This window comes from Syngnathoides biaculeatus, chromosome 1 (assembly GCF_019802595.1).
Source record: "Syngnathoides biaculeatus isolate LvHL_M chromosome 1, ASM1980259v1, whole genome shotgun sequence".
Taxonomy (NCBI): Eukaryota; Metazoa; Chordata; class Actinopteri; order Syngnathiformes; family Syngnathidae; genus Syngnathoides; species Syngnathoides biaculeatus.
Window position 1 is genome coordinate 10375064 of NC_084640.1, and position 20760 is coordinate 10395823.

Here is a 20760-nt window from a genome sequence, read left to right on the forward strand (position 1 = left end):
GGTGAACTTTTACTTTCTTCGAAATGACTGTAGAAAATGATTGCGACGGTACATTAGGGAAAAGGTTGCACGTAAAGGCATGCTGAAGGTAAGCATTTAATTTTAAAGACCCGAAACCCGCAAATGTTTGACTACCTTGAGGACGAATTAGTTGAAAGATTGTCGGAATTAGTTCTCAACTGCTGGGACAGTGAAACCCACATTTTATAGAAGTTAGAAACAATAAAGAACATGCATTGTTCGAAATTAGCCTTTGAAAACATTTGCGTCCCATGATTTTAAACATGGCTTTAAAGTTTAATTCCCGTCGTTCATTTTCACAACCTATCTCCTAAAACACAAACCCCAAACAGAGGACTCGCTCAGTGGCTGCTGCGTCCTTGCGGACACCCGTCTCTTCAAAGTGCATCCAGAGTCCTCTCCAAGCTCGTGAAGCCTCTGCTCTCCGTGTAATTGAGTGATTTCACACTCAAATGATGGCAGTCCACTCGTGTAAGGAGTGCAGGGGGATACAAAGACCAGGCCACAAACACTGCAGTGTGGAAAGTGGGAGACCGCAGGGCCTCGGGCTGATAAATGGTTTCCTGGGAAGAGGTGGTGGGCGGTGCGGGTCAGATGGGAACTGCATCAGTCAGCAGAGAGAGCAGATAATCAGAAATGGCCTCGAGAAGGGAAGAATGAAGGAAACGAAATCTAAATGAAGAGAAAGTGTTGTTGTGGAAAGGCAGGATCGTGAAAAAACCCAAATTGTCATCACTTTAATTCGTTCAGTAAACGTTGAATGTTGCCACGTGAGTCCAATGTTCTGTCATTTCTGCAAACGCTGAATAATCCACGCTGGTCCATGGGCCTTGTAAATGTTTTAAATCCATTCGAGATCCTAAACCACACAGAAAAGATTGCTTTATGAGATTTTGATCCACGGTACTGCACCATGGTGATTAAAACGCTAAGCTAAATGTTAATCTCGTTGAATCCTCCCTAAGGAGCAGGGTTTTTGGAGGACACTTAAGTACGGGAAGCAGTAAATTTGTGTGTGATGAACAGTCATGTCTTTGCCAACCAGGGCATCCGAGGGGAAAGAGGTGAGCCTGGCAGTCCTGGATTACCAGGCTTCAGTGGACCTAAAGGGCCTTCAGTAAGTCTTTGTTGGTTAAAAAATATTTCCAGATCTAAAACATCTTCAATGTTGACATTTATCCTGATTTACAGGGTCCACCTGGTCCAATTGGTCCAGAAGGGAAACAGGTAGCTAACACAAACACAATGTTATTTCATGTATAATGCATAATGGCATTGCAAGTTTTTTTTTGAATTTATATCTTTGGGGTCTTGTAGGGTATACCAGGCCGAATGGGTGACCGTGGCCTTAAGGGGGAAAAGGTTGGTACCAGCATCTACTAGCATGAGGTTTTCCACAAAAACACAACATGCAAATGTACTTCTCTAATTCAGGGAGACTCAGGAAAAAAAGGAGATAAAGGACAATCGGGAGAACCAGGTATGCCAGGAAACACAGGACCACCCGGCAGAAAGGGCCACACTGGGATGATGGGCATGTCAGGACCACCTGGTGAAATGGGATCTCCCGGCCCGCAAGGACCTTCTGGGAACCCTGGATTGCCAGGCCCGAGGGTGGGTTCCTCTCGCTATAAAACGATTTGCATACGCGTGAATGAGGTGATGCAAACAATTCAGTCATGCAGCATCATCAACATTTTATCAGGGGGAGTCTGCATCACTGGAGCAGATGAGAAGGCTTATTCAGGAGGAATTGGCCAAGCAACTGGACGGTGAGGCAGCAGTTCCGCTGGGGTTCTCATCATGTCTGAAGCGTTAACGTACTTAGACGTGTTTCTTTTGTGCTTCAAGCCAAATTGGCCTACCTTATGGCTCAGATGCAACCGGCCCACGTGAAGAGTTCGGCGGGACGCCCAGGACCGCCCGGCAATCCAGGTAAAGACGGCAACCCTGGACGGCCTGGCCCACCTGGTGAACCGGGAATGCCTGGGCAGAATGGAGGCGAGGGCGTGAGGGGACCCATGGGCCCAAAAGGTAGAACGATTCATTGTTTTTTATCGAATTCTCATGGTTGACTTTTGTGCAGCCCCAATGTGAGATCTTTTCCAACGAGTGATCACAACTGTCAATCATCATCTGTCTCGGTGTTCCCAATGATTGATTGGTGACCAATCCAGGGTGCAGTCTTCCTTTCACCCCCAAAGCATTTGGTATACATTCTTGTATTTGTGAGAAGCAGTAGAAAATAGATGGAGGAGTGGATAGAGACACAAAAAAGAGTCATAAAGCCTTGCCTGAAGAGACACAGTGGAAGTTTGCCATTTTAGTTAGAAGCATCAATTTCCGTTTGGCCTTAAAAATGAATTTCTGAAGAGAATTTGTCTGTATTCTTCCATATTTTATCCATATATACTGGATACATGGGTTAACATTAGTTTATGGAGAATGTGTTGTCACGGTATCTGCATATGGAAGTTAGGTTGGAAGACTTGCCAAAAAAAGCAATAACAAAGATTTACAAAGTCCAAGCAAGACCAAATGTATTGGTTAGCTAAGGGATCTTTTGACTGTTTAGAAATCACCCAAAATATGTTCAAGTCCGAGGTATTATAACATGAAAATGTGTTTTTAATCTAGTCATCATTTGGTACCAGTTTCTGGTAATGAGGAACTCTAGTCGGAACAGTATACGTAGTGTATTACGGGTAAACCTAGCTAAATAGTTGTAAATGGTGTTAAGAGCTTAGCAACCAACTCTTTGAATGACTGACATAAAATAATGCAATAATGTTTGAGTTGTATCGCTCCTTGCAGGTGAAAAGGGTACTAAAGGAGACAAGGGAGATTCCGGGGTTGGTGAAAGAGGAGAGCAAGGCCCTCCTGGCGCAATAGGTAATAACCGCATGAAAAACTTTCCGTTGTCCACAATTCACTTGCCATTTTTGGATTTGCACTGAGCTATCTTGAGGGCTAAAGTGCTTCTGTCTGCCACAGGTCCAGCTGGTATGCCTGGTTACGGTAAAGACGGAAGCCCAGGACAAGCCGGAGCCCAAGGAGAGCCAGGAAATCCAGGCCCCCACGGTCAGCCCGGCCCTCCGGGGCCTACTGGCCAGTGCGACCCCTCTCAGTGCGCCTACTACGCCAGCCTTGCGAACAGACCTCACACCAAAAATGTCAAGGGGACTTAAAATTTCAAAACACCACGAGCTTGAAGTACAGCTGTATTTATGAACATTGTAGTGTCTGAATCAAGAACATTTTGGGAAAGAAATAACCTCACTTTTGGAGGACTGAAGCAATAAGTGTCGATGGTCTTTTTTTTTTTTTTGATATGACGCTTGCAATTAATAGGGGGTTGGGGACTTTTTAAGAATGTGGGGGTAAAGAGCGCAGCTAAATATGTTTTCCTGACTTGCATGCTTCCTGTAAAATAGATCAGCGTACAAGATGGAAGATGCAAGTCCCTCCATAGGACATAGGTCAAGGTCTAGATTTGTCTGTGTCTATTACTGCTCACTAGAATGATCAGATGCCGGTCAATCTGTTGGGTAATCGCTTCGTATTGGGGTTATTATTTTTGCTGATATCGGGTTGGAGGGGAGGGGTGGAGCTTTGGGAAGCCATATTTGAATTATTAGGCAGTATTAACATTGATTGTTGATGGAAATGATGGTAGACCATATTTGTCCATTTTGTAGCCTCGAATGGGATCAATTTTGGCCAGCTTATCCAAAATAGAGGGAACTAGTAGTGGCCTTTTTATTTTGACACGTTAAATCTTTAACAGCGGAAGAAACCTACGGCCATGCAACTCTCGTCCCGCTCTCCCAACTCATTCATTTGAGTCTTTCTACCTCTGGGAGAGATCAGGAAGGCTATTAATCATAAGATCTGGTTGGTTATATATATTTATGTATATATACAAATCAAGACTTTGCAAATGATTTTGCACGGATTTAAAAGTGAGTGACAAATTTCTGAAAGCACTTTCTGTTTATTAAGAGGACTAACTTGTCACGTCTGTCACCGCATCGACTCGTGTTGAACCTCTCAGCTCTTTCGCTGCTTTCAGCTATCGTTTTCGAAAGGCTCGTTGCGTCGCACCACTTTCTCGTCTGCCACTTTATGAATCGTTGGTGAGGCTTAATAAGAGTTTACACATGAAAGGGCCAAGTAAGCTAACTTTTTTTTTTTTTTTGTCCCCCAGTTACTTGTTCTATCGTCATCACACAAAAATATTTTCAGCGGGCAATTTTTGAGACTTGAGAACCCGACAAACTACAGAATATATTGTTTTAACTATTGTAATTTATGATGGCAAGATAATGCATCACTTCAAAATAAACGATCCCATCTTTGTCTATCTGCTTTATCTTTTTTTTAGATCGTCCAATCATCAGTCATGTCTCTTAATTTTGAAAAGGATTTTTACAGCACCTCAATTAGACGTGCCTTAGTAAAACGGGGAATGCACAAAACTGCAACATTTACTGTAATTGCCTTTGCTCAAGTCCCTTTATTCCATACTGCACTAAATTCAGTTTTTATCTGGGGAAAATGGTGCTATTTTTTTTTCTTCTTCAAATAGTAGCATATTGTAAGTATTTGAAAGACTCATGTAATGTACTGTACAATAAAAATTGGAATAAAGTCATTGAAACCACAGTTGTAGGCTATGATTGTGAAGAGACAACACCTATTGTAATTTGGTAATAGTTTGCAACCATTCATCACCAATTAGTTTGTGTTAATCCATTACTGGATTGTATTTTCTGTTTTTTGTAGCCTCAGCCTTGTGTACGCAACCTCAAACTGGCTGTGAGGCACAATAAGATCGTCCTCGAGATGTTTTCTCCGTGAGGTCGTGATCATATTTGAGCTGAACGTTTGCGGCGTTCGCGCGCGGGGGACAATATTGACTTTCCTTTGTATCCAAGCAACACAGAACGACATCTTGACTCACCTTTCTAAAGGACTTTTTATCCAATAAAGGGCTATTTCACCGGATAGCGTTCATTTTAACTGCGCCATGATGATATCGGTGGCTGCCGCTTCGTGACAGAGATAGTCGCTTCATTTGGATTGCGAGGTATGTATGCAACACTTCCAAAATACATGGCTTTATTGCATTGTTTGAAAAAGAACATTCCTATGCTATAGCATGTCATGGTTCTACATTAAAAAGCACGTTATTAGCTTGTAGTCTGCACTCCAACTGAAATTTTGTTTTGTCATTTAATTGAAGTTTTGTCTTGGAAGAGAAAATAAACAAAACAAACAAAAGATAATTCCACTTAAGTCTCCAAACTAGGCTGGTAATTGCATTGAAACTCAGTGGGTGAAAACACTGTCCGGAGCTGTAAAAGAATACATGTTGGAGTATTCTATGAGGTTTTTAAAAGCAATAGTATTTGCCGTCAGAGAGTTGTCTTTTACTATTTTACAGTTTGTTCATAATCGTTTTGCTGAAGGTATCCAAGTCAGAAGCTCGTTCTTTTTAGTAGACACCTTCAGATAAGCTCCCATTGTTGTTGCACAAAAGTCCAAATGGCTAAACAATATCTGCAGTTGTGCCTTGTCTTGTTTCCCTTTGTGTCACTAACATCCACAGTTCCAGTGTAGACTTCTCAAGAAGAACAAAACTGGACTTGTGGACCAGCCTAGAAACTCCATCACCTGAAGGCCGAAGATCTGAGTGTACCAATCGAGCATTGGCGTGTCATTTCTTTTTGTAGGAAGACGACTTCTTCCCGCTGTACATGTAGAGAGCTGGAGGATTCCTGTTTATGCAGGTCGATGGGTCGCAAAGACCCGGTGGACCAGCGGGACCTTTTGGACCGGCTGCTCCTGGGACACCGGGGCTTCCCTGTTCACCACGTTCCCCGTCCTTGCCATCCTTGCCAACTCCAGGTGCACCCGGGGCACCTAAGGTAGTGTTGAAACAAATGGTACGCGTTAGCTTTAGTTGCTCCTTTGTAATCATGACGCTAAACCAAACTAAACCAAAAACTACAGTTAGTGTCGTAATCCAATGAAGGATACAAATTGAATTGGTTTTCTTTGCATCATCAGATGTCAACTGTTATTTTACCTGGTATGCCTGGTAGCCCTGCGCTTCCTTTGATTCCAACACCGTCTTCACCCTTATCTCCTTTGTCTCCCTTTGCTCCAGGATCTCCTACAGAATTGAGCCAATTGATTGAGAGTTGGGAACATATGGACCAGCACATTCTGGGAAGTTCAGCATCATTTAAATCATACTAACCTTTCTTGCCCGGTGTACCTGGTATCCCAAAGTAGCCAGGATGGCCTTTGACACCCATCGGCCCTTGAGCTCCCGGGGGTCCTGGTGCTCCGTCGGCTCCAGCGGGGCCGGGTGGTCCCGCTCGTCCTGGGACGCCTGGGGCTCCGAGGGCGGCGGGCCTCTTCAGGAAGTCTTTCATGAATTCTGCTAATTGTTCTGCATCAGCAACAGAAGGATCAACTTAGTCAACCTTTCTTGCGATTTCAAGTCAAAGTGCGCAAACCGTACCTTCAACAACAGCCGAACACATCTCCCGAAGTTTGTCATCGCTAACTTTTGGCCCCTGAGATTTTATTATTGCGTGTTAGTACCGCTTGTATTTGAGAGCAACTTCTGGCAGTGTCGTCAGGTGCAACACTTACAGGTAGACCTCTGGGGCCTGGTGCTCCGGGTAATCCCGGCTCGCCCTCCAGCCCTCGGGATCCCATTGGACCAGTCAAACCCTCGTGACCTGGCTGACCTGGTCTTCCGTCTGCTCCGGTTGCTCCTCTCAGGCCCTTTGCTCCATGCTGAAGATGACAGTGTAATGTAATGTTAATACACGCTTACACGACCAACAACTGTATGTGGTCTGCTTGGTTGTGGATGTATTTTTTTTCTTCTATGGTGGTCCCATTTTTGGTGATATGCATTAAGATAACACTTGTACCTCTCCTTTAATTCCAGGAATACCAGGTGGGCCCTGATACACACACACACACACACACACACACACACACAGAACGGGTAGGTGTGACATTTGATTAAAATTAATATTAAGACAAATGTAGGGGTTACAAGACAAAAACTTACCTGGTCTCCTTTGATTCCAGGATCTCCAGGAAGGCCTGTAGCTCCCTAGTCACAAAAGAATATTGAAAGGTCATGTGATATTCATAAAATAAGAATGTCAAGCTTTCCATAGAGCAATAGGCATACCATATTTCCTTTTGCTCCTTCTGGTCCCATTGGTCCCTGCAGACAGCACCTTATTAAACACATTTTGACTGATGTTTCCTGAGTGAATATTTTTTTCTAACCTGATCCCCTTTATGTCCAGTGTGACCCTTCATTCCTTTTTCGCCAGTGTCACCTTTCACTCCCTTTTCACCCTGTGAGGATCGGTTTCACACCATTTTAAATCAATCTGTTAATTTGTCACAGAAACATCACTCTGGTTCAGCCCCAACGATAGTAAAATGGGGTCACCTCAATGCCTGGAGGGCCGGCGGGCCCCACTGGGCCTTGTTTCCCGGGTTCACCCTGAAAATGAATGACACATTCAATGAAAAACTCTCAAATCACCGCCAAATACAGTAATACTAAGTAAATGACCTACTGTTGACCCTTTATCTCCTGGTTTTCCATGTTCTCCAGGTTTTCCAGGTTCACCCTGTACACATGCATGTATTAAGATATAGCAAGCATTAAATGAGTGTCTGAATTCAGAAGCTCACAGTTTTGCCTGGAAGTCCAGCTGGCCCAATGGCTCCCTCAGCACCGGTATCACCCTAGGTAATGTGGGAAGCTCCAAATGATTATTTTTGTACACCCAAAACAGTAATTCATCATTAGTGAGAAGTTTAGATTGAAAAGTACACCTTTTCGCCAGCGGGTCCAACTACTCCTTGCTTGCCCGGAAGACCCTGAAGAGAAAACACGAGAAAATACCCTTAAAATGTGTATGCCAAAAATAATTCCCTATATTTTGTAAGGACATTTCTCAAAGACTCAATGACAAATGTTAAGGTTACTACTTACAGGAATGCCCACGACCCCCCTCACTCCGGCGGTTCCAGCTGGACCAGGTTCTCCCTGTTGAATAGATTGAAAGTTCAGATGCACAAACAAAAAGATCATTTTATTCAATTATTTTATGCTAAGAGGTCACCTTGGCACCATCAACTCCAGGAATTCCCTTCATGCCGTCTTTGCCTGGTGCTCCCTGTCATGACCCCCCCACAAAAAACAAATTTGTGAGTGCTTTGTTAAAAATGCAGCTGCAGAAAATTCATACATATTTGAAAACCAATCAAGCTGACTTACAACATCTCCCTTCTGTCCTTGAATGCCCTTCTCTCCTTCAGGTCCAATTGCTCCCTAAGCAAGGCAGCGCAATCATAAATTCCAAATGGGAAATCGCATTTTAAACGTTCTAAGGGAATACTCACTTCATCTCCCTTGGGTCCTTCCAAACCTTGACGGCCGCGTAATCCCTCCACACCCTGAGGGTAGAACCACACTCATTAACACCTCCAGAGACCCTTATTGGCGTAAATGCACAACAAGATTGATTACAGGAGCTCCGGGTGGGCCAGTGGGTCCAGGCATGCCATTGAAACCTGGAGGACCCTAATACAGAACCAGCATTTATTAAAGGCACAAATCTAGAGGCTGAATTTAATGTGATCAGACCAAAATTGAACTTACTCTATCTCCTTTCTCTCCAGTTGTACCAGGAACGCCAATAGGTCCTCTTTGACCCTGAGATAGACATATCTCATTAAAGACTATAGCGGAAATTTCAACATCGTAAACCAACATTATGACAATGAATAAATAGTCTTACATCATCTCCCATGCGACCTGGAGTACCCTGAGGACCCTGTGGTCCAGTCTGTCCCTGTGGAAAAAAGTAACATTGCCATATGTTCACAGTCAACGGTTGTCTTGTTTTTGTGGGACTAAATTTACGGTTTCTCTCAAGTACCTTTTCTCCAGGGATACCATCTTTGCCATTTTCACCAGGCATACCTTTGTGTCCCTGACGGCAACAATCCAATAATTAGTGGTCAATGTGTATTGTATTTAGTATTTCTGAATTTAAAGGCCAAGGGTTATTGGTTGTAGTCCACATAAACCCTGATAAGCATTGCTCACCTTTATGCCTGGTAGCCCAACCAATCCCTGGGGTCCAACAGGGCAGGCTGCAGGACACTACCAATATATCATAAACACACACTAATAATAATAATAATAAAACTAAACAAAACAGGTCTCCACATGCATAACGAGACATTCTGTGACAGTTCACGGCCACGCGTGTAAGAAACGTGATGACAGGAAGAAAGACAGAAAGACACTCACAGCTTCCCCACTTCCCTCACCGCTGGCACCAGGTGGCCCCTAAAACACAGCAGAATCACATCTAAAACATCCAAAGGGGCTTTAGATGTTTCTACTGATCAAACACCAGATTCCCACAGAGAAGCAAGTGAAGAACTTAGAGCCCAAGAGGAAAAGCATTTGTCTTTGAATCAAATTGGCGCAGACAAGTGGACTGATGGTAGAAGTGAACTGACCAATCAGTCCAGGCTTACTTACCATCAGTATCTGTAAAACCAAATTTAACAGCCAGAAAAGCACCGACAACAAATGGTTTCAGTCAGGCTTTTCCTACCATTGGACCAGGAGGTCCTGGAAGCCCTGGAGTTCCTGGATTTCCAGTGTCCCCTTTGGGTCCTGGTGCACCCTGCAAGACGTGTCATCAAGATTTTTCATAATAAAACCAAATGACCAATAGTGTGACTAAAAATAGTCATGTGACAATAGATCGATTGCATTCACCTTGTATTCTTTCAAGATACCTATGAACATTCTTATGTTCAAATAGTTTTTCAGGTTAAAAGAAGTTTTCTTAACAGGCTGAGACATTTGGCTTGCACTTCAGAAGCTTTGACAAAACTTTCACCGAGGTAAGAGAAATCTCTTAATTTGAAAATATTTTGTCTGAAGACAACAAATCTACAAACTCGAGCATGGCAATATTAGGACAGTGTCAGTACGTATTTGTTCTCTGACCTCGGGCCCGATGTTTCCTTCATCTCCAGGTATTCCTGGTTTGCCCGGCGGTCCCTGTTGGAAACAGACTCAAAGTCATTTACAGCAGCATGATATTGCGAAGCTTGATCATTTTTCGTGAAGACGTACGGCTGGTCCTTCACTTGCTGGGCCCTGTTAAGACAAAAGACATTTGATTATGTCATGATTGTGTTGAAATCATCGATTCTTTAGCTAAACGAATGCCATGGACTCACAGGGGGACCTGCAGGCCCAGGAAAGCCAGGTAGACCCTAATGGTTTCGGACAGACAGGGTATTGTCAAGGTTAATTTAAAAACTTGCATCTTATTGCTGGAAGATCATGAAGAGGTAAGAATGTTTCCTTACTCTCTCGCCCATTGGCCCTCTGGGACCCATTGGTCCAGGAGAACCCTGCCAAAAGCAAACACTGATGACAACGGCAGCGTTGTTAATATCAAAAAGATCAAATATAGAAAAGAGGGTGTTTCTTACAGCTGGTCCCAGAAGACCAGGTAGTCCTCGCTGCCCAGGAAGTCCAATTTCCCCCTGCTCACCTTTGCTGCCCTGCCAAGCACACACAACGCAAACAGGAGCGCTTTATCTTCCCTGTACATACAGTAGTTGGTGGACTGTGCAAAGGCAGTGACAGTGAGCGTAAATCATTGTTTAGCTGCTTGTTTAAGGCTGGACGGGATGAGAATAATGAGATTGATGAGCTAACCTTTTGCTTGTTGGTGGTCTTTATGTTGTTAATACAAAAATAGATGTAACACATTGAAGGAGCCTGGCGCATTGATTAACGCTCTTTAACGCTTGATTCATGTCTCAGCGGAAAAACAAAGGGAATTAGAGATCAAGAATCGTGGTCCGATGGCATGTTTTGTTTGTTTTGTAGTAATGATGATAAATGGTCATTGTTTTTCCCCCCAACGAAGATTAGGCCTGCACAATCAGTACCTCACTTCTCTTGGATCAGTGCTGCAGCTTCCAAAAGGGTTTGGTTATCCATCCTCATGTGTCTCATAGAAAAAAAAAAAGAAGAACTACAAGTACGAGATCATGTTCCGAGGGTGGCCGTTATCAGGCCGTCATAACTACACCTCCATGCTTGGATGGGCTCCTGAATTGATGCTTTGACGGCTCTGCTTAGCCTTCCAAGGTTGACTGTTTGCGAGCCATCAACGGACCAAGGTTTACGTCCGGGGTATGTGAGTCACTTTACCTTGATTTAAAAGTCACGACGCAAAAGCCGTCGAGGAAAAATGGTCCTATTTGCGAAAGGGGGCAGCTTCATTTATTTGATACTTACAGTTGCACCTGGGCTGCCAGGAACACCGGGAACACCCTGGAAAGAAAATCAAGCAGTCAATCAAAAATACACTTTATACAGTGTATATGTTATCAGATGGTGGAAACTCTTACATCTCGTCCATCTCGCCCATCTTCCCCCGCAGGCCCGCGAGGACCCTCTGGGCCGCTGGCTCCAGGGGGGCCTTGGATTAATCGCTCTGGCTGTGACGATAAATGGACAATCAGAAAAAACAACAAATGGGAAAAACACAGCATGTGCGCATATAATTATTGAATTCACTTTTAATTTGGTGGAGTTCTGATATACTGTGTTTTAATGCAACTCATGACATGAATTGAGTATTGCTAGTATTGTGTGCAAATGGATAGGTACATTTTTTTTTTTTCTTCAACCGTCAAGCCACCATCCTGAATTAGGTTTGTAACAAAGCAATCAAGCGGTCAAGCAACCGAAGCACCGAATTTAAGCAAAAACAAGGGAGAGAGATAAATACCTCAGCATTGGCAAACATCTGAAGGAGCCAGAGAAATCAGAAAAAAATAGCAGTTAGTGAAAGTAGTCACACCCCCTCGTCACCATCAGAGCCAGCAGAAGCGCATCGGCTGAGAATCGTTGCGGTGAGTTATCATGCTCTTATCTTAATACGCAGCCCATTGTCCAAACACACCCATTGTCAACACCCGCCTCCCGACATGTTAGGCAAATGCGTATGCTTGATTGCACGCGTTGCGTTGATGCAAACAACAATGCTGCAGTGTCGCTTTCATGACACCCCTTCAAAGTCTTTTACTCCAACTAATAAGAATGTTAATGAAATACGTTGCTACCTGCTCGTTAACAAGCATGCTAGGGTGAATTAATTTTTCACAACATTTGATTGACAGACATGCTGTTTAAAATGTGATCTTTCTGTTTAATTGTAGATGACTTTGAAATGGAAATTAAGTTTTTCAAAAATAATCCACAACCCATTTCGATTCTGCATTTCTTTTTCAACAACAATATCTCATCAATTTCTCAACTTTTTTCATTCTGTAACAAACAGGTTGTACACGTTACTTTTAAATTCCAGATAAAAAGAGCAAGCGAAAAAATGCCGGTTTTAATGACTTGCATATGGGGAGGAGTGTGGTTGATCTCTTCCAAGAAATGTTGTGGCACATACCATTTTTGGCTGGAATCAAATTAAGTAGTAACCACTGCTTTCTGGGATTTACCAATACTACCAAATAAGGTTGCTTAATTTTTATAGTTACATGTTAGCAAACTTTGCATTCAGGATATCAGCACTTCTTCGACTCCTTGTTCCCTTTAGTGTATCGGTTACACTTGTATCGTTCCATCTCAGCATCTCTGCCTTGTTTCCTCCCAGCATGCAATAGGGGTGCTTGCTTGGCCGAAAACCACAAACCGCAGCAGATGCTGAGCACTTGTGAGTCACATGTACCTCGGTGGCGGGCAGCTCGTTGCAGCTCTCTCGCTGGGCTCTCTTTGGGTCGCAGTGAATCAACATCCACTGGAGCTCAAACTGAAAAAAAAAACCCATATCGCTGTAGAATGAAATACTCTGAGGAAATTTGGTGTTGTTGAAGTGTTTTTTTTTTTTTTTTTGAACAATTGCAAAATGGTACATTTTTTTTAAAGGCCCACTACATACCAAGTGACATGGTTGAACCAGATAGGAATATCGCGCGTGTGCGGGACTCAGCAACTAGTTTACATGTGTGGATGACTATTGACTGACAGTTTTGCGATTCAAAACTTGAATTGTCCATGAACGGCTCTGCATCATCGCAGATCCATCACTCAAATCTGCTCGTCCTCAAATCTGTGTGGCCATGGGTAATGAAGAGCCCATTAGGATCTGGATAAACGTCGAGTACTTGCAAGTAATTATCCTTTTCTGCTGTCTTTTGTTTAATTTCCCTGAAACTAAAACATGAATCACTGCTCTGATGATTCCCAGAATTTCCCCCAATGTTTCTTGAAGTGCTTTTTAACCAGAACCCTCTACAGGTTGTTGTGATTGACTTACAAATGTTCTTAAATGTGATTTTTCTTTGTTGGATTGTATCAGATGGACATATGGTACAGTTCAGAGAGCATCTTTTCAAAAAGGCAATCCGCTGTCATCGCTTACCACTACGGACGCCTCAGGATCAGAATCCAGTCTTCCGATAAGAGTGTCTCCTTCTGTGTTAATGGGCCCCTTGCCCTTGATGGGCTTCTGGTCCACAGGCTGGCAGTCCACGTAGAGCGTGACCTGGTCGCGCTCTACGCCGATCATCACCTTGTGCCATTTGGTGTTGAAGAGCACAGACAGGCCGGGGAAGGTGACGGTCTGCAGGGTGCCGTCTGGGCTCGTCAGGAAGTACTCCAGAGACTGCTGGTCGCCATTGAGCCTCATCCCGGCTTGTTTGCGGCCGTCCTCGTCCACTATTTGCCAGATGTTCCATACCTTGCTCACTGTGTTCTTGATCATGCGGAACGTTACCATGAAAGAGTACTCGTCGGGGAAACCACGAGGAAAGTTGAGCCTAGAGCCGTTGGAAAATGGAGATTAAATTACTCAAGCAGAATTAATGTTGTATTGAATGTACTGCACAAGTAGGTCAAATCTAGAACAATTTCCCACTCATTAGCGAGTGAGACTATTAAAGCTGTGAATTTGGACTTTTTCCATGCGTTTTCTGTTCTGGGTGAACGGCGCCAACATCAAATGGGGAAAAGGCTCCCACAGTTGTTGCAAATTTGATGAGTCACAAATGTCAATGAAAAAAAAAAAAAAAACATCCCCAGCATCTGGTATGTCGTCACAGTGTGCCGCACTCGCCACGACAACCCCCCCAAAAATCATGAAAACCGAGCTGGTCAAAAAAACTGTTTCAAAACCTCTACAATTCTGTTCTACCTCGTTCCTGGTATTTTCAGATCTTCAACTTCCAGAGAACCTCATGATAGGATCGATCAAAGTCGGGTTTAAGATAAATATATAATTTCAAATATCACAGGTGGCACAGAAAACATAAAAATAAGATTAATCAGCAAATGTAGGTGTGTGGTACCATATAATTATTCAGTCACTGTGGACTATGTTGCCTTGGTGGGTGAAATTCAATCTTTCACTAAGGCCAGCATTTGCTCGCTGTGTTTTTTAATGAGCCAGATTCGCGGTAGGTGGTGAATTCATAGATGGGCATCGCGGCCCACTTTTTATTTTTTTAATCGCCTTGTAAACAACAAAGGTGAAGCAATAAAAGAAGTTTCCTGTTGCCCAATTAAACAAATGGAACTAGCGTTAGCCTGAGGTTACAACGTCTCACGTATGGGCTGCTTTTGCCCGACAGATGGGAAGGAAAGCGATGGAAAAGGGGGATGTGCAGCGGAAAACACCTTGGCAAGGGCGAACTTTAAAGCGGCGGCCGCTGGACTCGAGAGGCAGTAAACACGTATTAGCATTCAGTGTGACAGTGCAGCGGCGGCGTTACATAACAGCTTGCGATCAAGCTGGCCTGCAGGAGGATCAGCGTCCATCCAGCCAAAGCTGAAGGGTGGCGGCTTTGATTATGTAAAGAGCCATTACCTGAACAAACTCTTTAATTCACTTATATGAAATCACGTCTTATGGTAAAAAAAAAACAAAACTAAGCCTGCAGGGCTAATATGCCGGCATAATCACCCAATGGGAAGGCATTAATCACACTTTTCCACTTATGCTGTGAAGCCAAGACAGACAAAATGACTCAACAGTTTGTTGTTTTGATTTATACATTATTTAAGGGAACACCATTTGTTCCGGATAAAACATTAAGAATCAAGGAATCGAAGCACTGAGTAGCATTGTAAAGATAGAAACATATACTGTGATTGTCAGAAACTAAAGGTCATGACTGAAAGCCTTTTTGTCCCTTTTTGGGCTAGCCAGAAGTTCAGATTCACTCGCTTCATTACATTTATTTATTTATCTTTTATAAATAAAGCCTGTTCTGGAACCCACAGCTGATTTAAGGTCTGGGAACCCCGCCCCCAACACATTGCCAAGTGCAGCCTTTAATTATGAACTCGCGATTTATTTTTTTTTACAGGAAGCTTGTGATGTTGTTAGCGCTCGGTATTTATTTCGCTTTTGTTTCATAACCTTGAAGGAGCACATGCAGCAAAAGATAAATTACAAAATAGGCACATCAAGATGTATCTCGAGCAAAGCCTGTGAGAATCTTGTGGGATTTTGTACAAAAACACATACATTTCCAGGATTACTCTAAAAAAAAGTTATCTTAGCTCAGTTTACATTTTTATTCTTTATTTTTCTCAAGCTGCAGCGCCTCTGAGGAGGCCCGTATGCTGATTGAGGTGCTTTGAAATTTCATCAAAAAGTATCAGAATTTCATTTAATAGATTTTTTTTTTGGTTTCCAACCATTTTTGCTGAAAGAAAATTCCCAGAAGATGGGTGTTTTGTTTTTCCCAAAATTTCAGGTCCACTGAAATGCATCACAAAACATCCCTTTGTGCTCCGCTTGGTGCCAAATATGTTCCGACATGTTTTTCACTTCACTCGCGCAATTATGTGTCGCTCGCCATGCAGTAACATCTGTAGGGGACCTGTAATAATGCAACACCTGCTACGGGATGCCCCCCCCCCCCAACCCCTTTTCCAGTGGCATTCATGCGTGCACTTTGAAACCCGAAACTCAAAAACTGTACTTACATGGTCGGAATTTGGAAGTTGGCCTCCCGGTCGAGGCGGTAGGCTACCTGGAGGGGAATTGAGCCGTCCACCTTCCTCACTCCTTTTAGGGGGATCACGTCCAGCTGGAATTGAGTGATCAAATCAAAACCTATGTGGAAATGGATATGATTAACGAATAGTTTTGTAAACCTTTGAAACAATGGAATTCCTGATTCAAGAGTTATTAATATGAAGAAGCAAGGGGATGCGGTGGTTCCTATAGCTTGCTAAATACTGAAATCACAAGCACCCTGTGAGTGGCGACCAATCCGGGGTCACGGGTTTCGAACACAGCCTTGGGGACAGAACTATTACAATCTGGTGGAGTTAGGATAACTTTCATGACATATTAAAGCTCAAGCGGAAGGAACCTTCTATTTGCCTCATACATAAATGTATTAATTATGTCTGCAGGAATTTGATAAGCCTCCTTATGAAATTGTTGTGGTTATTGCCTTTCCTCTGGAAATTTGAGTGTCTACTCATTTTTCGGGCATTCCTGTACAATGTTCCCTTGAGCCCTTTTGCAAAAAGTGAACATTTGCAAGTAACTGACACCCCTACTCCGTCCAAGCAGGTTTATTATTGACTATAGATACCCCAACATTGCAGAAAAGCACTACTTTTGTCCAAACGAGTCTCCTAAATTCACTGCAATGTAGTTCCTTGGCACCATGATCCCCAAGATGGTGGATAGTATACGGTTGAAATGAAATTCCTCAAATGACTTCATCATAGTTCCTTGGAACCAAGATGGTACGTAATTGTGGCAAAGGATTATTTTTGTCACGATGAAGCTGCTCAATTCACTTCACCGTAGTTACTTGCTAGCAAAAAACAAAACAAAACAAAAAAATATGCCAATATTTGATTTATGGGACAAGAAGAGTATTTCACCCGGCAGATCATCCTGTGCGCTTCTTGTGGGTGGGCAGACGGTATCGCCATCCAGTCGGTTGAAGTCCAGTTCTGACAGGACAGAGGATACAGCAGTGATGACGTTTATTTGGGAAAACACATGAATTTAATACAACATATTATTGTGCGAGGACGTTGTTAGTTATGTATTCAGTTGCAGACTTTCTTTCCCAGTGTCGAAATTGGTAAAGTTACAATTCCGTGCATACTTGAATTATTTCGCAAATGACACTAGAGATGATAATCCAATGTAATCCAAGTATAAGAATGATCATTCTACTTATTTCTTTTTTTTCCTCACAGTTCCCTCGGTGGCGGCCATTTGGACTCACGCCTAGTCAACAACCTGAGTCAGCCGGCGACACATCTGGAAGCCCTTCACCGAGCCCACATAAACGCTGAGACATGAGATCGGGTGGTGAGACGGAATTTATAATGCCACTTTTTTATTGCCACTAAACACTCATCTGACCGCACACTCAAGTTGTTAAAGTTACTGTCTGCCGTCGCTTTACACGGGCAAAGCCAGCCATTAGTGCGACGAGCGTGAGATGGAGAACAATGAAGAAGTCACGTGGCCCCCCGGCGTGCAGTTTTTAAAATCATAATAAAAACAAAAAAGATGCACTCTTACTTTATCTGCAGCTTACAGCAGTCATATTACATTTACGGCTTCCCTAAACAAGTGCAGACAATGGGATTGTTGGGATTGTCAGAATGGGACATTTAATCTGATTTAATCCCCGTCACGACACAAACCAGTAAAGCATGGCTGCTATTTTTGGACCTTTGCATGGCCGTTTATGATAGAGGAAGACCTGGCTGGCAACGGCACAGGATTTAACATTAATCACACACATTGATCGGCCACTTCATTAGGCACACTTGCACGGTCTAATCGTGGTGACCAAATTATTTTCATCATGGTCCACATCATAGCTATTATTTCCCACAGCAAAGAAGAGTGTTACATCACTCATTAATTTTCAGTAATATTAGTATTTTTATTTTTTCAGAGGATAAAGAATATATGCCCATGAGTATCGTTATATTGTCTCCCAACCAGTGTTTGCATTCAATTATCAATTCCTTAAAGTCTGACAACACTGCCACATATCTAGATGCTATTTGTTTTGGGAAAGATTTCTGTAGGAAAGAGTAAGCAGGAGTAAGAAGTAAACACATTTTATTTACTTCATGGGCCACAAATAAATGATGTGGCTGGCAGGATCTGGCCCCAGGGCCTTGAGTTTGACACCTGTGCCCTAATTTAACCCATTCATGGGCAGGGTGGCAATTTTTTGCCTTATTGAGATAAAAGTCTCCTAACAGGCCAAAATCAAGGAAATAACATATGATATATGATATACGATAACTTTACTAATTTATTATATCGGCCCAAAAATGGGACGCTGCCCGGGAGAGGGTACTTGGGTTTTCTTAGTAGATCATCCCAAAAACCAGAATAAGATTAAAACACTTAAATATTTTGATATACTGAAGGATATAATGTGTGAAAATCATGACGTCCCAAAAATGGGACGCTGCCCACGAAGGGGTTAATTCCATAAAGTAATGCATGTCGCGTTGTGTATTGTCTTACGTCCAAGAGCAGGAGCGAGAAGGAGAGACACGAGGGCCACGCAGACGGGCGAGTACGTCCGGAGCGTCGCAGCACTTGGCTGCTTTCTGCACAAACACGATGGGAAACATCAGTGGGATTGTCTGCAGGCGTTCGCAACACAAGAAAGAGCCGTGGCGGAACATTCTATGGCCATTGCGGTGCAGATACACTCCAAACAATTTATGTCTCATTCGGGACTGCCGCTCATCCCATCCGAGAGGCCGATTCCCCGGAGGTGTCGTCAAGGGCGTCTCCTCTCTCTCTGTTAACTCTCTTGCAGAAACGTGTGAGCGGAGGTGCGACTGAAATGCCAAGAGAGGTGACTGATGGCCCCGTCAGCCTCCGAAGAGTGAATCGTCTTCAAACCGCCTTCAGGGTCTCGCTGGCATCTTGCTTTCAGCGTCAGTCCATCTCAGAGGTACCTGCGGATCTGTCGCTTTTTCATGCATGTCCTTTATGAAGTAGTTCTTGCATAAAGGTTGTTGCAGGTGGTAATGAGAGGCGGTGACAATGCTTATCTTCAACACGTGAAGAAAGGAATGTGACAACAAATGACACATTCGTGCCCACAAGAGATGAATTCTACAATGTCCTTGGGAACTTTGACACACATTGAATAAATGAGCCACAATATCTGCCATTCACAATAATCCAGAATATCATTACAGCCATTTTCCAAGCAAATCTGTCAAGAAAATATAACGATATCATGATCACAAGTTCCATATTGGAACAAGCTTTGTCATGTTCTCTAGAAATGCAATAAATTCCCAAATATTTACTTTAGGGGGGAAAAAATGTTATCAAAGTGTTCTCCTTGCAATACCGTAGCATTGATGCAAAAATTCGATATCCTCTCATATTTGCTACGTCAGATTTGAACGAAGGAACAGGATTGATGAAGTGAGGACAAATCAGATTGTGCCGAGTAGGATAAAAATGAAAAAAAAAAAAACAACTTAATGTCACTATGGGTTGTTTCCTTAACATAGCATCACATCTTTCTGAAATTCAAAATATTTAAAAAAATTCAAGGCTTTAAAGTACATATTTCTCTGGACTCTGACTTCCAATTATCCTGTTTTAAGGGTAAGCAAAAACAGTGCAAAAAAAAGGAAAAGCAATTTATTATCCTTTTTATAAGCCATTCAAATAATCGCCATCGTCTTAAAACAATGTTCCTGGAGAGGCTCATGGGCCACAGAAAACCCTCCCCCCCCAAAAAAAATGTATTTTGCAAAACAATAAGAGACAAAGACAACATAATGAACAGAGTATCTTGTATTAAGTCCTGAGGTTGTCCCAGGTTCCATCCACATTTCTGTTCAAGGCTTTCACCTTTGGCCGAGATGCAATAGCTTGCAAAAGTCCCTGTGACATTATGTCATATCGTCAATGTCATGTCATTTTCAATTTTTCCTTCGGTACTGCAAGTGTTTTAACAATATATGTCCACTCATTGCCTTTGAAGGAAGTCGAGTTTCCCACCGCCTCACTGGTAGTTAATTGACGCAAAGTAAAGCAAACTACTCACAATTACTCCCAAGAGTGCGCGTTTCTGGAAGGTCACAATCAAATTGAGCGATGAGGAGCTTTGACATTGATCTGACGTGAGTTATTTACCTCGTCAAAGCGGAGGAGCAGAAGGCCATGTTTTCAGTGCGATGCTGGCGCTCAAGTCGAATTGCAATCCCCCGCCCCTCAGCCGGCCGGGTCCTACCTGCGCATGTTGAGGAGTGAGCGTGAGCGGCCGCACGGGGGGATGTTCAAGCATTTTCTGAGGCCAAATAAAAGTTTGCTTAATAGGATCCCATTGGCCAGGAGTTCTTTGGGAGGTGGTTTCCGCATTTTATTACCAAGACTTTAAAAGATGCTAGAGCCCCGGGGCCCGTGTGTGTAAACTTGTTATATATATATATATATTTTTTTTTTGGCCTCTCTTGGGTGCCCCCTAATCATACGTGTGGCCTGTGTGTAATTCTCTCAATAATTATTCCCATAATAGTGAAGAAGCAGCGCGCTGGTGATGATACGTGCATTTTATAATCACGTGTTGGCAAGAGTTTGC

The 20760-nt window shown here is 43.0% G+C and overlaps 3 protein-coding genes across 6 annotated transcripts in view; 2 read left to right on the top strand and 1 right to left on the bottom strand.

Annotated features, from left to right (window-relative positions):
- Nucleotides 1-3331, top strand: part of col22a1 (collagen, type XXII, alpha 1) — a 31328-nt gene extending 27997 nt beyond the window's left edge. Inside the window, exons 57-64 of the mRNA XM_061825779.1 lie at nucleotides 1067-1138; nucleotides 1213-1248; nucleotides 1339-1383; nucleotides 1456-1635; nucleotides 1727-1793; nucleotides 1873-2055; nucleotides 2836-2913; nucleotides 3016-3331. Coding sequence (XP_061681763.1) covers nucleotides 1067-1138; nucleotides 1213-1248; nucleotides 1339-1383; nucleotides 1456-1635; nucleotides 1727-1793; nucleotides 1873-2055; nucleotides 2836-2913; nucleotides 3016-3209 — 855 coding nt within the window. The 3' untranslated portion in view covers nucleotides 3210-3331. The remainder of the gene's footprint in view (nucleotides 1-1066; nucleotides 1139-1212; nucleotides 1249-1338; nucleotides 1384-1455; nucleotides 1636-1726; nucleotides 1794-1872; nucleotides 2056-2835; nucleotides 2914-3015) is intronic.
- Nucleotides 3332-5215: 1884 nt separating this feature from the next.
- On the bottom strand, nucleotides 5216-20344 carry LOC133504105 (collagen alpha-1(IX) chain). Its single transcript, XM_061826306.1, has 38 exons — nucleotides 20316-20344; nucleotides 18672-18757; nucleotides 17048-17119; nucleotides 16130-16259; nucleotides 13560-13956; nucleotides 12867-12947; nucleotides 11913-11930; nucleotides 11530-11619; nucleotides 11417-11452; nucleotides 10600-10671; nucleotides 10474-10518; nucleotides 10342-10377; nucleotides 10235-10258; nucleotides 10106-10159; nucleotides 9705-9776; nucleotides 9392-9430; nucleotides 9185-9241; nucleotides 9015-9068; nucleotides 8874-8927; nucleotides 8735-8788; nucleotides 8603-8656; nucleotides 8476-8529; nucleotides 8351-8404; nucleotides 8196-8249; nucleotides 8066-8119; nucleotides 7906-7950; nucleotides 7762-7815; nucleotides 7644-7697; nucleotides 7514-7567; nucleotides 7345-7416; nucleotides 7244-7279; nucleotides 7118-7162; nucleotides 6975-7007; nucleotides 6688-6834; nucleotides 6554-6608; nucleotides 6287-6481; nucleotides 6113-6199; nucleotides 5216-5946 (listed from the first exon to the last, which is right to left on the bottom strand). The coding sequence occupies exons 1-38, from the start codon at nucleotides 20342-20344 to the stop codon at nucleotides 5741-5743; spliced, it is 2853 nt and encodes a 950-aa protein (XP_061682290.1). The 3' UTR covers nucleotides 5216-5740.
- Nucleotides 18678-20760, top strand: part of fam135b (family with sequence similarity 135 member B) — a 30898-nt gene continuing 28815 nt past the window's right edge. For all 4 annotated transcript variants that reach the window (XM_061815247.1, XM_061815257.1, XM_061815284.1 and 1 more), the window contains exon 1: nucleotides 18678-19110. The gene's annotated coding sequence lies outside the window, so the exon portion shown is untranslated. The remainder of the gene's footprint in view (nucleotides 19111-20760) is intronic.